General features: G+C 49.6%; 8 protein-coding genes across 8 annotated transcripts; 4 read left to right on the plus strand and 4 right to left on the minus strand.

The window, feature by feature from the left end:
• The first annotated feature begins 715 nt into the window (after positions 1-715).
• On the plus strand, positions 716-2,695 carry COCSADRAFT_152114 (uncharacterized protein). The gene is made up of 2 exons (XM_007706478.1): positions 716-1,124; positions 1,207-2,695. Exons 1-2 carry the CDS (start codon positions 783-785, stop codon positions 2,578-2,580), a joined length of 1,716 nt encoding a protein of 571 aa, XP_007704668.1. The 5' UTR covers positions 716-782; the 3' UTR covers positions 2,581-2,695.
• Positions 2,696-2,985: 290 nt separating this feature from the next.
• Positions 2,986-7,345, plus strand: COCSADRAFT_252499 (uncharacterized protein). The gene is made up of 2 exons (XM_007706479.1): positions 2,986-6,690; positions 6,755-7,345. The coding sequence occupies exons 1-2, from the start codon at positions 3,068-3,070 to the stop codon at positions 6,918-6,920; spliced, it is 3,789 nt and encodes a 1,262-aa protein (XP_007704669.1). The 5' UTR covers positions 2,986-3,067; the 3' UTR covers positions 6,921-7,345.
• Positions 7,346-7,496: 151 nt separating this feature from the next.
• On the minus strand, positions 7,497-9,420 carry COCSADRAFT_40841 (uncharacterized protein). Its single transcript, XM_007706311.1, has 3 exons — positions 8,807-9,420; positions 8,631-8,753; positions 7,497-8,583 (listed from the first exon to the last, which is right to left on the minus strand). The coding sequence occupies exons 1-3, from the start codon at positions 9,263-9,265 to the stop codon at positions 7,771-7,773; spliced, it is 1,395 nt and encodes a 464-aa protein (XP_007704501.1). The 5' UTR covers positions 9,266-9,420; the 3' UTR covers positions 7,497-7,770.
• Positions 9,421-9,598: 178 nt separating this feature from the next.
• On the plus strand, positions 9,599-11,063 carry COCSADRAFT_152122 (uncharacterized protein). Its single transcript, XM_007706480.1, has 3 exons — positions 9,599-9,819; positions 9,871-10,270; positions 10,324-11,063. The coding sequence occupies exons 1-3, from the start codon at positions 9,787-9,789 to the stop codon at positions 10,908-10,910; spliced, it is 1,020 nt and encodes a 339-aa protein (XP_007704670.1). The 5' UTR covers positions 9,599-9,786; the 3' UTR covers positions 10,911-11,063.
• Positions 11,064-13,070: 2,007 nt separating this feature from the next.
• On the plus strand, positions 13,071-13,975 carry COCSADRAFT_347261 (uncharacterized protein; the record flags this gene model as incomplete). The annotated part of the gene is made up of 1 exon (XM_007706481.1): positions 13,071-13,975. Exon 1 carries the CDS (start codon positions 13,097-13,099, stop codon positions 13,973-13,975), a length of 879 nt encoding a protein of 292 aa, XP_007704671.1. The 5' UTR covers positions 13,071-13,096.
• Positions 13,976-14,009: 34 nt separating this feature from the next.
• COCSADRAFT_40842 (uncharacterized protein) lies at positions 14,010-15,374 on the minus strand. Its single transcript, XM_007706312.1, has 2 exons — positions 15,260-15,374; positions 14,010-15,127 (listed from the first exon to the last, which is right to left on the minus strand). The coding sequence occupies exons 1-2, from the start codon at positions 15,296-15,298 to the stop codon at positions 14,051-14,053; spliced, it is 1,116 nt and encodes a 371-aa protein (XP_007704502.1). The 5' UTR covers positions 15,299-15,374; the 3' UTR covers positions 14,010-14,050.
• A 635-nt stretch (positions 15,375-16,009) lies between these two features.
• Positions 16,010-17,471, minus strand: COCSADRAFT_184910 (uncharacterized protein). The gene is made up of 3 exons (XM_007706482.1): positions 17,162-17,471; positions 16,646-17,112; positions 16,010-16,594 (listed from the first exon to the last, which is right to left on the minus strand). The coding sequence occupies exons 1-3, from the start codon at positions 17,226-17,228 to the stop codon at positions 16,202-16,204; spliced, it is 927 nt and encodes a 308-aa protein (XP_007704672.1). The 5' UTR covers positions 17,229-17,471; the 3' UTR covers positions 16,010-16,201.
• Positions 17,472-17,845: 374 nt separating this feature from the next.
• Positions 17,846-20,073, minus strand: COCSADRAFT_184911 (uncharacterized protein). Its single transcript, XM_007706483.1, has 3 exons — positions 19,697-20,073; positions 18,765-19,637; positions 17,846-18,686 (listed from the first exon to the last, which is right to left on the minus strand). The coding sequence occupies exons 1-3, from the start codon at positions 19,830-19,832 to the stop codon at positions 17,965-17,967; spliced, it is 1,731 nt and encodes a 576-aa protein (XP_007704673.1). The 5' UTR covers positions 19,833-20,073; the 3' UTR covers positions 17,846-17,964.
• Positions 20,074-20,193: the final 120 nt, after the last annotated feature.

Consider the following 20,193-nt stretch of genomic DNA (forward strand, 5'->3'; position numbering starts at 1 on the left):
GCATTGCACAAGCATTCGCGCATGATCCTCCAAAATCTACTGAACGGCGTATGTTCAATATCGCCAAGCCGAGAAATAACTCCAAACGAGTTGCAATTTATTGCTGCTTTTATGCTATCATCACAAGGCTTTGTCGCACAACAGTGTTGTTAGACAAGAAGCTAGGCCAACCAAGGCCCAGTAGACTAGCTTCTTGATCGTAGGAGTGGATGAGAGGAAGGGGAAGATGTATAAGAATCATCAGTGTTGTGCCAGAGAATGCAACAAGATTTGGATATGAACGCTACATTTGAAGTTTTCTTTTCTGCTTCCAGGATCCAGGGAGCCAAGCCAAGTCGTTTTTGGTCCCGTTTTGCACACAGCACAGTCATTACGAATACTTCTCTTGGTGAACTATAATATTGTAATAAAAGCAGCCCCTATTGAAGCAAAGTCGTTATTCGTAACCAGCCGCCTTCACAACCACATATTTAACAAACATTATCTTATATACTAAAATGCTAGAGTCTTACATGAACATTAATACGCTGTAAGAAAATTTTATAATTCTATAATGATAGCGCGCAGTAATATCTTGTCAATGTTGCGCTATTTCGGTAGAGGCAGTTCTATCCGAGTATTTTGGTCCACCAAGAGTTACTTTGAAGCAGGTGCACGGACCATGGCTATTAAGGGTGTCGCGTCGCGTCGCTTCTTCCCGATTCATCCACCGGCGCCACTCTCATCTGCGTCTTACGCCGTACTAGTTAAACGTTCACTCGGTTCCCATTCCTAGGGTCGCAATGGCTCGCCAAATTTCAGCAGAGGAGTTCCAAGAATTAGGCCGCAATTACTACAAACTCAGGCAATACGACAAGGCGCTAGAGACATTCACAAAGGGCATCGAGACTTGCCAGAAGCCTACTCTCAATCTGTATGACTACCGAGCCGCCACTTATGACAAGCTCGAAAGATTTAGTGATGCGGTCAAAGATGGGAGAGAAATGATTAGAATGCAAAAATCAGATGTCAAGGGATATCTCAGGACAGCAAGTGTCCTAGAGAAGATGGGAAAAGAAGAGACGGCGCTTGGGATATACAAGTATGGAATGAAAAATGTCGGATCCAGGGATAAGAATTTCAAGGTATGTATCCTTGTCGAACTTATTTTCTATTCTATCATTCCTTCAACTATGGGGTTGTGAGTTGCCGCTGACGTTTAATCAGCTTCTTCAACAACTGCACGACAAACTCACTCGTAAACTCTCACCAGCAACAGCTGTTGATCCATTCTCTGTTCTACCTGTGGAGTTGGCCGAAATGGTGCTTGAGTATCTGCCTTTCCGCCACATAGTCAACTGCATGCGGGTTAGCAAAGGCTGGCGAGATTACCTCTCAAAGCTACCTAAGCTGTGGCTGCATCTTGATCTGAAGGGCGCACGTAAGCCTGTGCCTCGTTCCTTCGTCAACTCGGCTTTCAAATATTCAGAGATGCGTATGACGCGCGTCACCCTTCACCGTTTCGAGCACATGGACGTAATCAAAAATCTAGCAAAGATGGCCAAAGATCTCACAGATGTGGAGATTGTCTCCTCACCACATGCCATGTCAGCATCATTGGTCGAAATTGCCAAGAGCAGTTCTAAGCTAAAGAAACTCACTGTGCATCCAGACATAACGGCAGATGCTGTGGAGCAAATTCTCCAAGCGCGACACACACTTGAACACGTTGCTTTCCACTGTGTCTTACCACTCAGACACCCGATGAAATGGACGACTCCATTTCCTCACCTCCACACACTGAGTTTAACTGGTACCAACAGGTTAAGTGCATGGCAGCTCGAGATTGCCAAACTCTTTAGTCTTACGCCCTCACTCCGGTCTTTTTCACTCTGCAATGTGGATGGTTTCCACGTATCAGGCCGAGGCTGGCCACAGGATGCATCTCAAATGCCGCCAATCACAACACTAGTCATGAAGCGCGTATCATTTGAGCTGTACCTTGCATTGCCCGATACACTGCAACATCTCGTTCTTGACAATTATTGGGGCTTGCTACCAAGGATTACTAACACCAGTCCATGGGCACGTGCTAAATTAGCTGACCTCACACATCTGTCACTATCTGGAATTTCTGTGAGCCCGGAAAAATTCGAGATGCTTCTCGATTCATACATCGAAGACGGAGCCCTTAAGTCGCTCCCAGATAGCAAACCACTGCAGCACCTCTCCCTCCGCTGCCTGCTCGATCCGGAGGTAACATTTCTCATCGGGCCTAATGCCGTCCTCTGTCGCTCCCCAAGAGTTCTTACGCCAGCTCTCGAGTCTTTAGATCTAGGCACTATGCCATGTACCGACGATGACGTGGAGTGTCTTCTCACGTATGAAACTGGTCTCACAACCATTGACCTTTCGAATACAAACATCACTGGAGCTTCGATCAAGATGCTGGCGGATAAGCTACCATCGCTTAAACGTATCGTAGCAGATAATTGCATGGGGATTACCGGTCGTGATGCAATACAGTATGCAGAGCGGAAGGGGGTGGCGGTGAGTTATCAGATGGGTGAGCAGAAAGGCGGCAGGAGGATCAGATATTAATAAAGCTTGTTTTTTTAAAACAAAAAAATGACAGTAGATCATCTAAAGAGTCTGAAGGACATTCCCGATGTTTAGCGTTCAAGTGTCTCCTGTTCTTAGACGAGTGAAGGAAGCCAGTAGAAACACTCGAACAATTATTGTATCAAGAGAAACTCCTCTTGACATACTGTTTCAACGGCACTATGTTTTTTCGGTATTATATTGTTGTACTGTCAAGTATCCAAACGCAGTCATTTATGCTGCCTTGCGAACATACTGTTGCATGTTGTAGGGATGAGACTTGCAGGGCGTGGGGCGCAAGGAGTACTAACCCTAGGCGGAGCGGGCGCGCTAAGACCGGATAAACACTAGCCCCGAACTTCTCTTTGAGAGGCACTCGCCGCCGCCTGTCGCATCCAGGGCAGACAAGGACTCTACACGTCCTCACTCGATACCCACTCTCACCTCCACCCTTTCTCTACCGCGTCTCAAATATCTAGCCGCGACCATGGCTGAGCCGTACGAGTACGAAGACGGAATGGACGACTACGAGGATGAGGAGGACGACCGTGTTTTGCCCGAGGACTGCTGGGCAGTTATCAGCTCCTTCTTCGACACCAAGGGTCTGGTGTCGCAACAACTGGATTCCTATGATGAATTCACGCGCAACACAATACAAGATATCGTAAAAGAAAACGGAAGCGTCATTCTCGAACAGAACACGCCTTACAACCCCGACGAGGATGATAACCCGATTATCAAGCGCCGCTACGAGATCAAGTTTGGACGTGTCTATCTTGCACGACCAACACATACTGAAGGAGACGGTACCACTGTACAGCTGTACCCACACGAGGCGCGTCTGCGCAACCTCACTTACTCCGGAGCCATGTTGGCTGACATCGAAAACCGCATCATGGTCGCTCGTGAAGGCCGCGACCCCGAAGGTGATGAGGACGAAGATATGGAGGGCGGATACACAGGAGGTGCTTCACAAATTCGGTGGGAACGTGAGGACATGCCTATGGACGATGGTACTGCGGCTAGAGTTTTCATCGGAAAGCTACCCGTCATGTTGCGGTCAGAGCTTTGCCATCTGCGAGCGCAATCAGATGCTGATTTGTTTGCGCTGAACGAATGCCCCTACGATCAGGGTGGATACTTCGTCATCAACGGCAGTGAGAAGGTGCTGATCGCACAGGAGCGCAGTGCCGCCAACATTGTACAAGTCTTCCGCAAGAAGCAGGGACCTATTCCTTGGATAGCAGAGATTCGAAGTGCTGTCGAAAAGGGTACTCGTCTTATCTCTTCGTTTAACATCAAATGGGCAGAAAACTCGCTCGCCGGTCCTGGCAAGCGTATACCCGGTCCATTCGCATACGCCACCCTCCCATACATCAAGGCAGACGTGCCCATGGCCATTGTCTTCCGTGCGCTTGGTATAGTTTCCGATGAGGAAATTCTCAGCCACATCGTTTACGACCGTACTGACACACAAATGCTGGAGCTGTTGAAGCCTAGTATCGAGGAGGGTTCTGTTGTGCAGGACCGTGAAACTGCCCTCGACTTCATCGCCAAACGTGGTGCAAACTCTGGTACCAGGGACAGGCGTCTCAAGTTTGCGAGGGATATCATGCAGCGCGAATTCCTGCCGCACATTTCTCAAAAGGAGGGCCAAGACACCCGCAAGGCCTACTTCTTTGGTTACATGATCCACCGACTTCTGCAGTGTGTGTTGGGTCGCCGTGACGAGGATGATCGTGATCACTTTGGAAAGAAGCGCCTGGATCTTGCAGGGCCTTTGATTGCCAATTTGTTCCGAATCCTTTTCCTGAAGCTCACAAAAGACGTGTACAAGTACCTTCAGCGGTGCGTTGAAAACAACCAGGACTTTAACGTCCAGATGGCTGTAAAAGCCAGCATCATCACAAACGGTCTGAAGTACTCTCTGGCTACAGGTAACTGGGGTGATCAGAAGAAGGCCGCCTCCGCAAAGGCCGGTGTCTCGCAGGTGTTGAACCGATACACCTACGCTTCTACTCTATCCCATCTTCGTCGAACAAACACCCCCGTTGGACGTGATGGTAAACTGGCCAAGCCCCGCCAACTTCACAACTCTCATTGGGGTCTTGTCTGCCCTGCCGAGACGCCTGAAGGACAGGCTTGCGGACTGGTCAAGAACTTGTCTCTCATGTGCTACGTTAGTGTCGGTAGCGATGCATCGCCCATTATCGACTTCATGACGCAACGTAACATGCAACTTCTCGAGGAATACGACCAGAATCAGAACCCGGATGCGACAAAGGTTTTCGTGAACGGTGTATGGGTCGGTGTTCACTCCAACGCTCAACAACTTGTTACAGTTGTGCAGGAGCTTCGACGAAATGGAACTCTATCTTACGAGATGAGTTTGATTCGTGATATTCGTGACCGAGAATTCAAGATCTTCACGGATGCTGGTCGTGTCATGAGACCTTTGTTCGTTGTTGAGAACGATATCCGAAAGCCGAACCGAAACCACCTTATCTTTACCAAGGAAATCAGTAACAAGCTCAAGGCCGAGCAACAGGAGACTAGCACACGGCAAGGATGGAGTCAAGAGGAGGTCGAGCAGGCCACCTACGGCTGGAGAGGTCTGATCCAAGACGGTGTTGTCGAGTATCTCGATGCAGAAGAAGAAGAAACTGCCATGATAACATTCTCGCCTGAAGATTTGGAGGAATGGCGAGAGATGAAGATGGGCTTGCCTGCAGCCGAGCGATCCACTGAGGGCAAGGACCGACTTCGTCGTCTCAAGCCCCAGCCAGATCCTCGCATTCACGCCTATACCCATTGCGAGATTCATCCGGCCATGATCCTGGGTATCTGTGCCAGTATCATTCCTTTCCCAGATCATAACCAATCGCCCCGTAACACGTACCAATCTGCCATGGGTAAGCAAGCCATGGGTGTTGCTCTCACCAACTTTGCGCTCCGTATGGAAACCATGATGAACGTCCTCTACTACCCCCAGAAGCCTTTGGCGACAACCAGGTCAATGGAGTACCTTAAGTTCCGTGAACTTCCCGCTGGGCAGAACGCTATTGTTGCCATTGCTACCTATGGTGGTTACAACCAGGAAGATTCCGTCATCATGAACCAGAGCAGTATCGATCGTGGTCTATTCAGGAGTTTGTTCTACCGTGCGTACACTGAACAAGAGAAGCGCATCGGTGTCAACGTCTTGGAACAGTTCGAGAAACCTACGCGTGCCGACACTCTCCGCTTGAAGGGTGGTACCTATGACAAGCTCGACGATGACGGTGTTGTCGCCCCTGGTGTACGTGTGTCCGGTGACGATATCATTATCGGAAAGACTGCGCCCATTGCAGCGGACGCTCAGGAGCTTGGCCAGAAGACCACTCTGCACACCAAGCGAGATGTTTCCACACCTCTTCGTAGTACCGAGAACGGTATCGTCGATCAAGTGCTCTTCACCACTAACACTGAGGGTCTTCGATTCGTCAAGGTTCGTACCAGGACTACCAAGGTACCCCAGATTGGTGACAAGTTTGCTTCTCGTCACGGTCAAAAAGGTACAATTGGTATCACCTACCGTCAAGAGGACATGCCTTTTACTCGTGAAGGAGTGACACCAGATCTGATCATCAACCCCCACGCCATTCCTTCTCGTATGACAATTGCCCATTTGGTCGAGTGTCTGCTGTCCAAGGTTGGTGCCATCACTGGACAAGAGGGTGATGCCACACCCTTCACCGACGTCACAGTCGATCAGATCTCCCAGCTGCTCGAAGATGCCGGCTACCAGAAGCGTGGTTTCGAAATCATGTACAACGGTCACACTGGCAAAAAACTGCGTACGCAAATCTTCTTGGGTCCCACATACTACCAGCGTCTACGCCATATGGTCGACGACAAGATCCACGCTCGTGCCCGTGGACCCCTCCAGATTCTCACCCGCCAGCCTGTCGAAGGTCGTGCCAGGGATGGTGGTCTCCGTTTCGGAGAGATGGAACGTGATTGTATGATTGCCCACGGTGCCGCAGCCTTCCTCAAGGAACGTCTCTTTACCGTCTCTGACGCATACACCGTCCACGTGTGCGATATTTGTGGTCTGATGAGTCCTATTGCGTAAGTTTCCTTCCCTGTCTATCCTTCTATTCCGTGAATCAGCCACTAACGTGCTGTGAAATAGTCAACTTAAGAAGGGCCTCTACGAATGCCGCCCTTGCCACAACAAAACTCGCATCTCGCAAATCCATATCCCTTACGCAGCAAAACTGCTCTTCCAAGAACTGCTCGCTATGAATATCGCGACCCGCATGTTTACGGATCGTTCGGGTCTCAGTGTGCGTGACTAGGTGACAGAAGAGTCCTAAGCTTTGTGCCGTTCGTTATATTGCGTTTTTTGCAAAATAAAGACCTCATCCCTCCCGCCTTTCTCCCCGTCGTCCTCCGCTCGAAGATTGAAACCCCGCGTTGCTTCTTCCTCCTTTTTCTTTTCGCTCAATTCTCTGTGCGGACTTGCATTGCTATGGCGTTTTTTTAATTCATGTCCTGTTGCTCGATTGTTTTTTTTCTCTTCGCAAATTGTGCCGAAAAAATAAGAGGGGGGAGGGGAGGATTGAAAAGGAGGGGGGAATTTTGGTTTCAATGGTGCCCAGCAAGGTTGTTTTGAGGCGTTTTCAAAAAAATTTTGACCTCATGATTGAAAATTGAAGGGCTTGAAACGCACAAAAACACACATATATTATAACAAAGACATATGACAGTCAATCTGCATACCTAATCAGTTTTGAATAGAAATGAAAAACAACGATTTTAGCAAAACTTATTTATAGGTACATGCAACTTGAAAGGGAGGGTTTGATGAATGGCGATTTTGTTACTGTTCTGCCTTGTGGTATCATTGCTATTGTATCTATCATACACCCATCTCTAGCTTCCTAGCGAATATTACTACACCTACTCGATCCATTTCACAAAAAAAAGACGTCAAAGGTCCAAGGAACCCATCTTGTTAGCCTCGTACTCGAAGGACCAGTCTTCTTCGCTGTCGTAAGCGTCCAATGTGCCGTCAATGTCACTTCCGAAATCCTCCTCAGCCATTCTTTCTATCTCCTCGTATCGCTCAATCGTCACAAACTCGCTTGGTAGTAGGAATTGTTGCGACACTGGCTCAGATATTAAGATAATACTCGGATAAGCATGCTACACTGCGCCGTTGAGTAGATACTCGATAGCACCCTGTACATTGCCACCACTTCTCCGTAAGGCAGAGACATTACGGTCAAATTCGTAGAAGCCCATTTCATTGAGCTGTCTCAGTTGTGTCTCGTAAACCTCTTCCGGTGGTCGGTTGTCAGCCGGTGGTGGGGGTGAACCAAATCCACCAGGACCAAAGAGAGCGGCAAAAGGGTTGCCAGCTGGTGGTTGGCCAGCACCACCTGCAGCAGCGAATGGATCTGCTCCAGCGCCTCCACCCATCATCTGCATCATGTTGCGCATGGCTTCTGGGTTCTGCATCATTCGTTGCGCGGCCTCTGCGATGGGGTTGGTCTGACCGCCTTGCGCGCCAGCGCCACCGAACAGGTTTGGAAAGGTGCTTGAGGCATCTTGTGTATTTTGTGGTGCACCAGTATTTGCGCCCTGCTGTTGCTGAGGGGCGAATGGGTTCTGACCTCCCGCGAACAGGCTAGCGAATGGGTTGGCTCCAGCTCCAGCTCCGGCTCCAGCTCCGGCTCCGGCTCCAGCACCTCCACCAAAGGCGGCAAATGGGTTTGGTGGTGTGGTTGTATTAGTCTGGTTGGGTGTCGCGGTGGCGCCCTCGCCTGTTGCCGTAGAACCTGATTGCGGTGTGTTGTCTGTAGCACCGGGCGCTGGGAAGCTAGGTGGAGCACCAGGCGCACGTCCGCCCATGTTCCGTTGCATTTGCAGCTGCATGCGCATCATCTCCGGGCTGAACATCATACGGCGCATTTCGGGGTCTCGCAGCACTTGCTGAAGCATCGGGTTGTCACGGATCTATTATGTGTCAGACGGAGTAAAGACAAGGCTGACAGGAGACGTACCATGGGACTTTGCAACATCATATCGACTACCGCTGGGTTGTTCATAGCCTCGTTTAGCTGGGACAGAAACATGGGGTTTTCCATCTGTTCGAGCATGGACTCGGTGGTCGGCGGTGGCCCCATCTGGTGTATGTCAACATGATCTCCCTATGTCGTATAGATTTGAATGAACTCACGCCTCCGTCTGGACCAAACATGTCCATGCCAGGTAAGCCGTGAAAGCCGGCATAGCGCGCACCAGTGAGCCCCGCAAGAGGATTGTTGCCTGTTCCGGCGGCGATGTTGGTGGGTACCTGAGGAGTAGGTGTGGTGCTCGTGCCAGCAGTGCTTGCAGTGCCCTGACTTGCGGGGTTCTGTCTCGCATTGCTGGCAGCGCCCTTGACGAGATGTACTGTGTGCCCATCCTTGATCTTGACGCTTGCCAGTGTGTCAGGGTCCTTGAGCACGCGGCCCGAATATATCAGGCGTTGCCGGTCAGCGGGAACATCTGCGTATTCCGACGTCGAAAGTTTGGCCTTGAGGTCGGCGACGGTGGTGGTGCTGGGTAGTGTGAGGACATGCTTCTGGTCGTTTGCGGCCTTGACATTGAAGGTTATCTGCGTTTCCTCGGCGGACGTGGCGGCGTCGTCAGCCATGGTAGCTATTTGTTTCGCACGAGCGTGGGTAGCGAGGGGACTGTGTAAAGTCTTGGACTACTGGGCGGCGGAAAGAATACTGTGTCTCTGGAGCGAGATACGTGTGCTAGCGAGAAGAACAGGTGTGTTGAAGCAGACGGAGTGGCTGTGAGTAGCCCTGGATTCAATTGGAAGGCGGTAGAACGTCACTGGCCCCCGCCAACACTACCACCTACCCTGGCGTCATTAGCGCGTATCCGTGCATGGCTGTGCGGCTGTCGCTGACTAAGGAATTACGCCAAGCTCTAGGTGGAGCGGGAGCGGAGGTCGTCCGGGGTATGCAAGCCGAGGTATCTTTGGCGTGGAGAGGAGCTCGCTGCGGTTATCCATGTCGCAATGGACCGTCTCGGTCTTTCACTCTCGCACTGCCTTCTACCTCTGCCCCCTTTGGATTGACTTTTGTGTCTGATATTGACCCCCGAGCCTCCATTGATATTTTGACACTACGTCACTGCTATCAGTCGAACTCTCATTCCTCCAATATGAAAGGCATACAACTCAAGGAATATGTCAAGGTAACAATGCCTGCTTCGATCCCCATTTCGTTTTTTTACTAAAAGCCGCAGGGCCCAGAGGACCTCAAAGTCCTTGACCTACCCACGCCCGAACCAAAACCCAACGAGTACTTAATCGCCATTCACGCTTCGGGAACCAACTTCTTCGATCTCCTCCAAATCAGAGGAAAGTACCAACACCAACCACCATTCCCATGGGTAGCTGGCTCAGAATTCTCGGGCGTCGTGCTGAAAGCGCCCACTTCCCTACCGGGAGGCAAGACGCCCAAGTTCAAGGAAGGCGACAAGGTCTTTGGTGCTGGACAGGGTGCATATGCGACACATATTGTGTCCACAGAAGAGAAGCTGAAAGGCATGCCTGAGGGCTGGAGTTTTGAGGATGCAGCTGGCGTCTTTGTCACAGCACCTACAAGTTACGCTGGGTTGGTTGTCCGGGCCGGAATCAAGAAGGGTATACCTTACCACCAAACACCTAGCCATACTATTTATCTGACACAATTCCAGGTGACTGGGTGCTCGTCCACGCCGCAGCTGGTGGTGTCGGTCTAGCCGCCGTCCAAATCGCAAAAGCCTTTGGCGCAACTGTTGTCGCCACAGCCGGTAGCCCCCACAAACTCGACGTTGCGCGATCATTCGGTGCCGATTACACCGTCTCATATCGCGACGCTGACTGGCCCGAGCAAGTCAAGAAGCTCACGCCCAAAGGCCGCGGCGTAGATATCGTCTACGACCCTGTTGGTCTCATCGCGCAATCCATGAAGTGCACCGCCTGGAACGGACGCCTGCTTGTTATTGGTTTTGCAGCCGGTGATATCGAGAAGATGGCTACCAACCGCATCCTTCTCAAGAACGTGAGCGTTGTGGGATTGCATTGGGGCGCCTACGCGATCCACGAACCAGAAATGCAGGATGTTGTCTGGGATGGAATATTCAAGCTGGTCAAGGAGGGCAAGTACCGGGGAACTGCATTTACAGATCAGGAATATGTAGGCTTGGAGAGTGTGCCTGCTGCATTGAAGGCACTTGGTGGTAGGAATAGTTGGGGCAAAGTTGTTGTTAAGGTTCCGCAATCCGGTGGAAGCAAGATTTGAGATGCCTCCTACCCCCTACACTTAGCTATTGTATCATGACCAGTATATTGTTCAATCAGAATATTCCATCACAGCCTATTTGCTCTCCCTAACAAACCGCACAACCATAACTTCAGAATTCATACTTCGATCATACCACGGCGCATTCCTAGGCAGCCTCAACCCTGCCATTTCCCTCGTGTAGCTCTTCTCCACAAACTCTCCATCCCAGATCAACGTGTTCTTGCCCACATCAAACGTCCAGGTCCTCGCACATTCCACAACCGTATCTAACTGATCTTTCTTCTCCTTAAACGTTTCCAGCACCAGTTCCAAGACCCGCAGGTCAGGTAACGAAGAAGTGACGTGTGTGCCCCAGCACTCTGCACTGAGACTCGGAGGCCGACCTGCTGTGCGATCGCTTGCTAGTAGTTTCATTTCGTCTGTTGATCCACGAGAGCGAAAAGGTGCGCCAAAGGTAGGATCGAGACGGAGATTTTGGTGTGGATCGGTGGAGGCTGGGTCCTCGGTCCATGTCCACCAGTCTTGAGCTGTGAGGCGTAGAGTAAGATGGGTTATCTTGCCCGCAAGGCTGGTGCGTGAGCGGGATGAACAAGGTTGTGCGCTAATTTCTGTGACGGATGCGCGACTTAGCACGAAGTCAATGGACTGGGGTCGTTTGTCGGGTGTATTTGTAGCAGCGGGTATGAGGACGTTGTCAAAAGAAATGGGGTGATCTCCAGTCTTCCTGTCATTCAAATCCTGGAGGATAAGGGCTTGCCGGGGAACAACGTAGCAATTTTCATGTCGAGCCTGTGCTTCCCACTCTTTCAACGCGTTTCTTAGCGCTCCGTTTTCCAGATTCATTTGCGGGAGTTTGATGTCCAGTCGCGTTATCTGTGCGAATTGCCAGGGCAGTAAGAGATGCCTCTTCACCTGTTCTGTGAGATCGGTGATGACAAAGGGGTTTACACGCAGCGGCTTTTCGTATGTCTCCAGATACACCGCTTTGCATGTCAGGAGGAGGTTGAAGGCGATATCGGACGGATAGAAAAAGGCTTTTCGCCCGCCTCCACGGTGAAAATAGCGATCTCGACGGGCTCCTGGATTGTTGGGTGCTGCAGGCTCGCGATCTATGGGACAGGATGTTGTGTCTTTGAGAGCAAAGGTGAAGATCAAATCTCGAATTTCTCCCGGGATGAGTGAATAGAGAGAAGATTTGCTTTGATCTTTGACCTCAGAGGGAGATATGGACCAAGCGAGGGGCTCTTTGCATTTGGCGACAATTGGGCATGCTTTGGGTCCTATGTCAGAATCGCAGTTACATTTTGTGTTCAATATTTTGCGTTTCTCTGCGGCCTGCTGTTCTGCTCTTTGACGCACAAGTGTGCAACCAAGGCAATTCATACACCCGCCGGAAGTCATGATTTTGAAATTTAGGACTTCTTAGTTTTGAATGGATTTGAGGTTCTGTAGAAAGACGGAAGACGGGAATTCGATGCTTTTAGATACATGGGCGAGACGTCGCGCTAGCGCGTTGTTGCCTTGGGCAATCTAGGCGTCGTTAAGGCCTCCTGTAACCGGTAACAATAGCTACGCCATTGATTTGTGCGCACATTTGCCTAAATTCCATGTTGGTATGAGTGCCATGAATCCAAATATTCGGCGAGATTATGGGGAGATGTGGACACGATAAATGAGTATTCGTGCAAGTGCCACCTACGCTTGATCCTGTCAGAGCACATCTTCTAGGCTTCAAACATATATTCGTTCTTCTCAGACAAGTTACACAGCTTAGTGCCCTATAAGTGCTCAACTCTTTGAGAAAACCATAATACTTTAATTCCAATTTTCGGGATGGTGCACTGGTTTGCCAACGTTTAGAAATGAGACATCGCACTCGATTAGTTTGAGAATGCTGATAGTTGAAACGGAGTAGGCGAAAGACCCATATTGGCAAATTCCGAGAAACCTAGTCGAAGCTATGTAATAGAAGGGATCGCGTAAACCTATAAATTGGCAGTTGCTTTTTCGAGGCTCTCTCTTCAATCCTCAACACTTGTGTAGTCACGAGGTTACGCGGTGATCGCTACGTCATGGACATTACTGATACCACAACTTCAATACGTAAAGTTCGCCCTCATTCTCATGATAGTATCTAAGTGTTCTATCTAGTATTCTGGACTTCATTGCGAAAAATTGGCGAGATGTCTCAACCACTGATCATTGTTGTTACTGGCTCAAATCGCGGCATCGGCCAAGGCATAATCAAACTCCTTGCCAAAACCCAATATCCACGACCTTTATGCATCTACGCTACATCTCGCAGTGGCCTAGACCTCCAAATTCAACCGTTGCCTCCAAACGAGATCCGATATGCCAAACTCAACATCTCAAACACATCCTCCATCAGAACATTCGTCAGCAACACTCTACAGAACGACGGCCAAGTCGACGTCATAATCAACAATGCCGGCATAAACAACAACAACTATGAGACGCCCGAGCTAGCTGAACAAACGATAAATATCAATTACTACGGTACAAAAGAAATGTGCCAGCTCTTCCTCACCCAAGGAAAAATGAGCACAACACCAAACTCGCGCATCGTAAACGTTAGCAGCACCGCCTCTTCCCTTTCAAACTACACTTCCCCCATACAATCGCGTTTCCGCTCTGCAAAGTCAGTTTCAGACATCGATGCCCTAGCTCAAGAATACATTTACGCCGTAAAGTTGCAAAAGCAGGAGGAGCCCGGCTTTGGGGCACCGCCGAAATCATACCAAGTTAGTAAAGCGCTTATGAATGCGTTGACATTAGTGTTGGCAAGAGAGAATGATGATGCGGTAGTGAATTGCTGTTGTCCTGGGTGGGTAGATAGCGATATGGGGGATCAGATTGGGAAGCCACCGAAGACGTTGGAGGAAGGCGCGAGGATACCTGTTAGACTTGCGATAGGTGATTTAGGGGAGGGCGGTAACGAAGATGGAGGTCTGAACAGCAATAGCAGGGAGAAGGTTAGCGGAAGGTATTTTGGAAATGACGGGGTGGGAGATAAGAGGTGGGGCAGAGCAAGGCAGTGGTAATCATATCAACCAACTGTCAATTTAATATTTTTTGCACTGATTTAATACTAAGGGAGAAGAAATGATGCAGTAATCTCAATCCAAAAACCACTTCGGCACCTCCGGCCCCCACACAGCTAAACTCTCATCCCCCGCCTCCCCCCACCCTACCGGCGTATCCTCATTCACCAAGTCCCCATCTGCATAATGCTCAATCATATTTCCCGTGGTATCCCACCAATAATCAAACAACTGGCTCCCCAAGATATGCCGACCTACGCCCCAAACGCTCTTATAGCCCCGCTGCGCCAACCACTCATGCCCCAGATTCTGCGTGTCGAAATCGTGAACCTCGAAACTGCTGTGGTGTACATGCGATGTAGGGTTTGAAGACAAGAAGATGGTGTGGTGGTCGGTGTAGCCCGGCCCGAGATCGATATGCGCGAAGATGGCTACATCTTTTTGCTGAGGGGGCGATGCAGGGTCCTCTGAAGGTACTTTGACGTACAGGAAATCAGTAGGTACGATGTTAAAAGTTCGAGTGTACCATTGCATTTCTTCCTGGAATTTTTGCACACAGAGGCCGTAATGGCCGAGTTTGTGCACGGCTGCGGGTCCCGGTTTAAAGCGCTGGAAGCGGGCAATGCGGGGTTTGTCTTTTTCGTAGTTTGTGGTCAGGATTTCGGGGAAGGGACCGGGTTCCTTTTTTGTTTGGCCAAATATGAGGTTGATAGGGAAGCCTTCCGGGTCGTGCAAGGTGACCATGGAGCCACCGCCGGGGGCATCGGTCAATTCTTCGATCGGACTTGCGCCCGGGACTTTGGTTGCCTTTTCTAGTTCGGCGTAGCTTTCAACTTCGAAGCAACCCCCTAGAAACTTCTTTTCGCCTTGTTGTGCATAGTAGACGTATTGCTCGTCATTATACCCCTTGAACCATTTCTTGCCCTCGGCTTTTTGGGCTACGCTCATGCCAAAGTCGCGTAGGAACTTAGTGATTTCATCAAGATCTGGATGCTGGTATCGCATATGTACGAGTTTGGTAAGTTTGATTTGCGCATCGCAATCAATATTTTGTTCTTGTTGCCATTGTCGCAGTGGTTTGCAGGGTTTAGGAATGGCGACCGATTGAGGTACTGAAGATCCACGATTCGGCGATACTTCGCGACTAGGGTTCTGAAAACATTATTAACATATCCTTTTTATAGCAGTAAAGATGTAATCGTTGATATTTGTTCGTGGTTTGATGCACTTCTATACAAGATGGGAATGCCGAAGAGCGGATGTGGGGCCTCTGTATAAACATACCGCTGGGGTGATCTTTTCATTAAGTTCTTCAAAGGCCATGCTGGTTTGTATTATCTTTTATATTAATAGACTGGATGCTAGTATGGTAAAATGAAGCCACGAAGGAAAAGAATTTATCTCAACTGTGGAAGTTGTTCCAGAGAGGCGAGTGGGTACACGCATGTGGGGAGGTAGGACGTAGTACGCAATGCCGATGTGGGGTCCCGTCATGTTGGTAGTAACGCGACTGACGCCAAGGTATCGTTGACACTGGAACTGTACGGCTCGAATACTTCGAGTAGTACATAATATCAATGCTGTTGTAGTGTGTGTAGGTTGTAAAAGTTGGAATTCTATTTTCGACGGTCAAACCAGGCGCAAGTCCACTCCTTTATCAGTCTATTTGCATCACTGAGATTTGTCTTCTCCCATCCTACCTTCAATCGGCTGATGTCAATTTGAGTTACATGGGGTTGGAAAGCAGTGGGGAGAGTGAATACCGGGGATAGGTCACACGGTGTGGACTATGGTTGCAAAAAAAGTGCAAAACATACGACAGCGGGGATTCGCCAGTGGTCACCCACCTAACTACTAATCCGCCGGTCAAAGGTTTATCGTGCGGGGAGCGAACGAGACCCAGAGCGACACTTTGCCTATGATCGTATGTGAAAGAATGTTGGAAATTTGTAGTTAACATACTCCGTTTCAAGAGCGCAAAAGGGAAACGAATAGAGCAAAAGGCTTCTTATACATACGAAGAGATCAAGAACAGACGGAGATAAGCATGAATTTGTCTATTAGGCAGAAGACAAGGGACGTATAATTGTTGTGGCAGATCTAGTCTTGTTCATTAGGAACATATAGACTATTTCGGATGCGCGGATGGAATGCTGACATTGCAACTATTCTGACTCGGAGCTACGAACCCAGTTCTTAGCTAAACATCACGTTCCTAGATGAGACCTAAAGCTCGATTACCTCTGACTCTGTAGAGACATGTCTGCTTTCTTCTACGAGTTTATTCAGCCACGTGCCCAACCTGAGTGCAGCTTTACTAATCTGCAATTCAACAATAGGAACAGCGCCTGTCGCATACCCATCTGTTCCAAGATCGGTATCATTTCGCACACGCTTGTATACGTAATCGCAGTCCCAATTATTACTCTCTTTCGCCCAGGTTGTTGCGCATTTCTCTGGAGTCGAAGGATCCACACATGACAGCCACATGTATGGTGCAGAGTAGAATTCATCTTTCCGAATGCGCGAAACAAGGCCGGTGAAAAAGGCATCGATGGACTGGTTAGAGAATGGATGACTGACATTTGCCGCATAGTATGGTATATAGCCATCCCAGACCTGTGTTGATGAGCATTGAATACTTCACTTCAACCGATGGACAAGACTTACAGCATGTAGCTGGGTAGAGACGTTTCCAAAAACTACTTTATAAGTGTTACCGCCTACTGCGCGCCCGCTCGCATGTAGAGGCTGGTGGATATCTCCGAAGAAATGCGCCACCCATTTCAAAGCATAAGAGCAGGTCAGATTGGCCCCTCTTGTTAAATGACCACTTTGAACCTGGTCTATGCATTCACGCAGGATGCTCGTCTGATTTGCGATGGCGCTCACCACACATCCACCAATAGCACAGTCGTGAGTGTATTCCAGGTGGCATTTCTCTGGCGGGCTGTCATGCGTGTCAATCCAGTGCCATTGGTAAGAGAAGCGACCTTCTTGGGTGTGTGCATAGGCGTCTGCCCATGCTGCTGAGCGCCCAACGGAGCCGTTATACTGTGGTTCGAGGATCTTAGCAAGGACCGAGGTGGTTTCTGGTGTGAAAAACGTCTCTGCCATAAAGCCGATTTGATTATGGACTAGGTTGACTCAGTAGGGGACATCTCGGGATACGGCATCACAGCCTACCATCTGTATTCCAAGCTGAAACTGAAATCAAGAGCGATGCTCCCGCCAATACAACGCTTGGACGCATCTTGTCGAAATCACAATGAATCGTTGTTCGACAGGGTTTCCGAAGAACGTAGCTACCAGGTCCGGTAAGGGTACGTGCTCCTTATAGCCGTCAAGGCTTGTGGTTGAAAACGAACAACTGAAGACGGCACAGTAGTCACTCAGATATTAAGCTAGATTGGCAGAAGTCTGAAGTAAACGTAGGATGAGCTGGGGCAGGTTTGTGTGCTGTCTTGTGCGAGACTTGGAAATAGTATGTTGCACGTTCGGCGCCTGTGTCGACGCGTAATGCGCTACGATGACGCGCCAGAGCCGGACATGGTTGCAGGGCAACGGCACTAGTCTCAGAACAGTCATGTACGTACGATGTGGGTGCATCAGGCCTTGTCGCCCCACGGCATGATGGCATCAAAACGCAACAAACTTTCCACATCCTTCAGCAACCATTTCTCATAGAATTTAGTGTTCTCTACTCTTGACCTTCCTCCCTTCCCTTTGCACGCTCCAACTTAAGCACCTACCACATCTGATTGCTTGTTGTGTTTCTTTGTCGATATGTCTGTTTCTAGCTGAGGAGGAATGTTTTTCTTAGGTTGGCAGTAGTATGAAAGACAGCCAAATTCTGTTGAATATATCCAACCGCCATTCTCTAGCATCATAGCACCAATACTTCGCTGAATATGCAACAATATGACGATACGATGTTGAATCTTATTTATTCGAGAGAGGCAAACCGACACCTGGAAAACTGTAACTACCTACTCTTCTGGCTCAACATTCACATCAACCCCATATTCATCCACAATCCAGGCGCAATACTTCTCCCACTTGCTAACCCACTCCTTCAGCCTCTGCGCGCGGATGCCCTTGCCGAACATGCCATCCTTGATATCTTGTGTCCAATCTTTTGCAGTATAATCGTCAAGACTAGCCCAACGCACACTGTTCTCTGCGAGGGAGCCCAGACCTTCCAACCCCAGATTCTCCCAGCCCTGGAGCGCCTGCCAGAAATCATGCGACATACCCGATACGCCTTGGCCCAAGATAGTTGGATCATCGTTGCACAGCGAACAAGGCACGCCGCGAGCAAGGAGCGCTGGTAGAGGATGTGACATGATGCTTCCACATAGCCTCAACACTTCATTGGAAACTGGGCAACTTTCTACTAGGATCCGTTTCTCCTTGACCATGTCAATTAGCAGTGGGTGTTTGTACAAACTGAAGCCGTGGCCGATGCGTCGGGTACCGAGGATAATGGCGTCGAAGAGGTTCTCGTCTACCGAATCGCCATCACCAAGCGTCTCGCCCGCATGGAAGAAGAAGGGTATGTCGACACCTTCTTGTGCGCATGCTTTGCGGAACCAGAAGAGTTCAGGGGCTAGATCTGAGAGAGAACGCCCAAGATCTTCTTGCCCGACGAGGTCGTAACCTGCAATGATTTCGGGGAATTCGAGTTTCATTTCTATGCATTGCTTCATACCTGGTGCGCTATTAGTGGGTGAAATTGTGTTTTTATGGAATTTAGGTATATTGACTGCGCTGATGCTGTGTGACATACTCTCAATAACTTGTTTGGTTCCAAACTGACGGATGGTAGTCCAGATCATTCTTGCGCCCCAAAACTCTTTCCCTTCTTCACTCGCTTTGAACTTTTCAATCTCGTCGGCCATGTGTTCGAGCATGTGAAACCAGTCTTTGTCCCACTTTTCTTTTCCTGCACTGCGATACGGGGTGTAGAAGGCTGACCGCATGTCTACATAGTAGACCCCGTCATCAAGTAATTGCTTGCACATATTTCGGATGAATTTGCGGAATATAGGCTCATAGTAAATTAATGAACCAAGAATAGGGAAACACGACAAAAACTTCCGCCATACTTCGTTGGGACCTTCATGATGGGAAAGGTGCTCAGAGGGTGTGATGGTAACGCGGGAACGAATCCACTCGACAAAGGCTTTTTTGCCTCCATCTGGGAAGCTATCTGCAGCTTGATTGACGGCAACCGGTGTGTTGGCAGTATAGCTCTCATTCCAGATAGAGCAGTCAGTTTTGACCGCCTTGGAATACGTGAACGAGAAACCGGTCTTGCGCCTTGTCTGGTCATCGACAATAGGACCATCGGCTACCAAACAAATCCCCTCAGTTTTAAAGGCTTCCTCAAGTGCCCAATCAAGATCAACCATGGCCTCTAGATGGCAGTGCAACAGTGTGCCTTTTGGCATTCTCTTCACTATCTGCCACAGCTTACTCTTCTCCATGCGCTCCTTGGCAAGTGAGAACATCATACCGGGAAACACGTCGACATGATCAGTCAGCAAACTGTCTTCGTATTCCTTGGTCCACAGCGTTTGTTGCTCCTCGAACCGGATTTGAGAGACAATGGCGCATGCTTCCTGTGCCATAGGCGAGAGATTTTGGCGGAACAGATAGTCTGCCAATTGTCAGACCCACGGTGCTGAGGCACGAAAACGGAAAGCTTGGTCCACAAACCACTTCGCTGTCTCTTCTCTTGCTGGACGAGCGCATCCCTGCCCTGTAAATACTGTTGGATAAATGGATCGCTTAAACTCGGGACACCTTCTGCTTGCGCCCACTCCGCGTCGTTTGCAGGCTCGTTCGTCGCCATGTTTGCGTCCGTGTGAAAAGTGGTAGTCGAGCGCAAATTGAGGCCGAAAAAGAGTCCCACCAAGGAAATATTGAGTGAGACCGCTGCCTTGGTGTTTTCCACTACTTCCTTCCCGAACGGCGCTAGTGGATGCTGATGTAATACACCTCAGCCTTACCCGAGAAAGCGCGCCTCTACCGGACGGATGCTATGGCGGCAGCAGTTGCAGCGTGTATGCAGGGGAAAACGGCGAAGAGACTGCTGTATAGCCCCGAAAGTCTTTTCCACCAGACGCTTATGAGCTCGTCAGTCGTGCAGCGCTGGCAATCCCACGCGTTATCACGCGCTCGGCCCTTATCGATTGCCTAGCGCGGTGTCGATG

Source organism: Bipolaris sorokiniana (assembly GCF_000338995.1).
Source record: "Bipolaris sorokiniana ND90Pr unplaced genomic scaffold COCSAscaffold_16, whole genome shotgun sequence".
Lineage (NCBI taxonomy): Eukaryota > Fungi > Ascomycota > Dothideomycetes > Pleosporales > Pleosporaceae > Bipolaris > Bipolaris sorokiniana.

Bases quoted from the DNA above. Each gene is read 5' to 3' on its own strand.
- COCSADRAFT_184911 (XM_007706483.1), bottom strand. From the start codon at position 19,832: ATGGCGACGAACGAGCCTGCAAACGACGCGGAGTGGGCGCAAGCAGAA. The intron at 19,638-19,696 runs GTTTGTGGACCA...GACAATTGGCAG, and splicing joins AGAGAAGAGACAGCGAAGTG to ACTATCTGTTCCGCCAAAAT. The intron at 18,687-18,764 runs GTATGTCACACA...ATAGCGCACCAG, and splicing joins AACCAAACAAGTTATTGAGA to GTATGAAGCAATGCATAGAA.
- COCSADRAFT_184910 (XM_007706482.1), bottom strand. From the start codon at position 17,228: ATGCGTCCAAGCGTTGTATTGGCGGGAGCATCGCTCTTGATTTCAGTT. The intron at 17,113-17,161 runs GTAGGCTGTGAT...GAGTCAACCTAG, and splicing joins TTCAGCTTGGAATACAGATG to TCCATAATCAAATCGGCTTT. The intron at 16,595-16,645 runs GTAAGTCTTGTC...TCATCAACACAG, and splicing joins TCTCTACCCAGCTACATGCT to GTCTGGGATGGCTATATACC.
- COCSADRAFT_152122 (XM_007706480.1), top strand. From the start codon at position 9,787: ATGAAAGGCATACAACTCAAGGAATATGTCAAG. The intron at 9,820-9,870 runs GTAACAATGCCT...TAAAAGCCGCAG, and splicing joins AACTCAAGGAATATGTCAAG to GGCCCAGAGGACCTCAAAGT. The intron at 10,271-10,323 runs GTATACCTTACC...ACACAATTCCAG, and splicing joins CCGGGCCGGAATCAAGAAGG to GTGACTGGGTGCTCGTCCAC.
- COCSADRAFT_252499 (XM_007706479.1), top strand. From the start codon at position 3,068: ATGGCTGAGCCGTACGAGTACGAAGACGGAATGGACGACTACGAGGAT. The intron at 6,691-6,754 runs GTAAGTTTCCTT...GCTGTGAAATAG, and splicing joins GGTCTGATGAGTCCTATTGC to TCAACTTAAGAAGGGCCTCT.
- COCSADRAFT_40841 (XM_007706311.1), bottom strand. From the start codon at position 9,265: ATGGCTGACGACGCCGCCACGTCCGCCGAGGAAACGCAGATAACCTTC. The intron at 8,754-8,806 runs GTGAGTTCATTC...GACATACACCAG, and splicing joins TGTTTGGTCCAGACGGAGGC to ATGGGGCCACCGCCGACCAC. The intron at 8,584-8,630 runs GTACGTCTCCTG...GACACATAATAG, and splicing joins TGATGTTGCAAAGTCCCATG to ATCCGTGACAACCCGATGCT.
- COCSADRAFT_40842 (XM_007706312.1), bottom strand. From the start codon at position 15,298: ATGGCCTTTGAAGAACTTAATGAAAAGATCACCCCAGCG. The intron at 15,128-15,259 runs GTATGTTTATAC...TAATGTTTTCAG, and splicing joins ATGAAAAGATCACCCCAGCG to AACCCTAGTCGCGAAGTATC.
- COCSADRAFT_152114 (XM_007706478.1), top strand. From the start codon at position 783: ATGGCTCGCCAAATTTCAGCAGAGGAGTTCCAAGAATTAGGCCGCAAT. The intron at 1,125-1,206 runs GTATGTATCCTT...ACGTTTAATCAG, and splicing joins CCAGGGATAAGAATTTCAAG to CTTCTTCAACAACTGCACGA.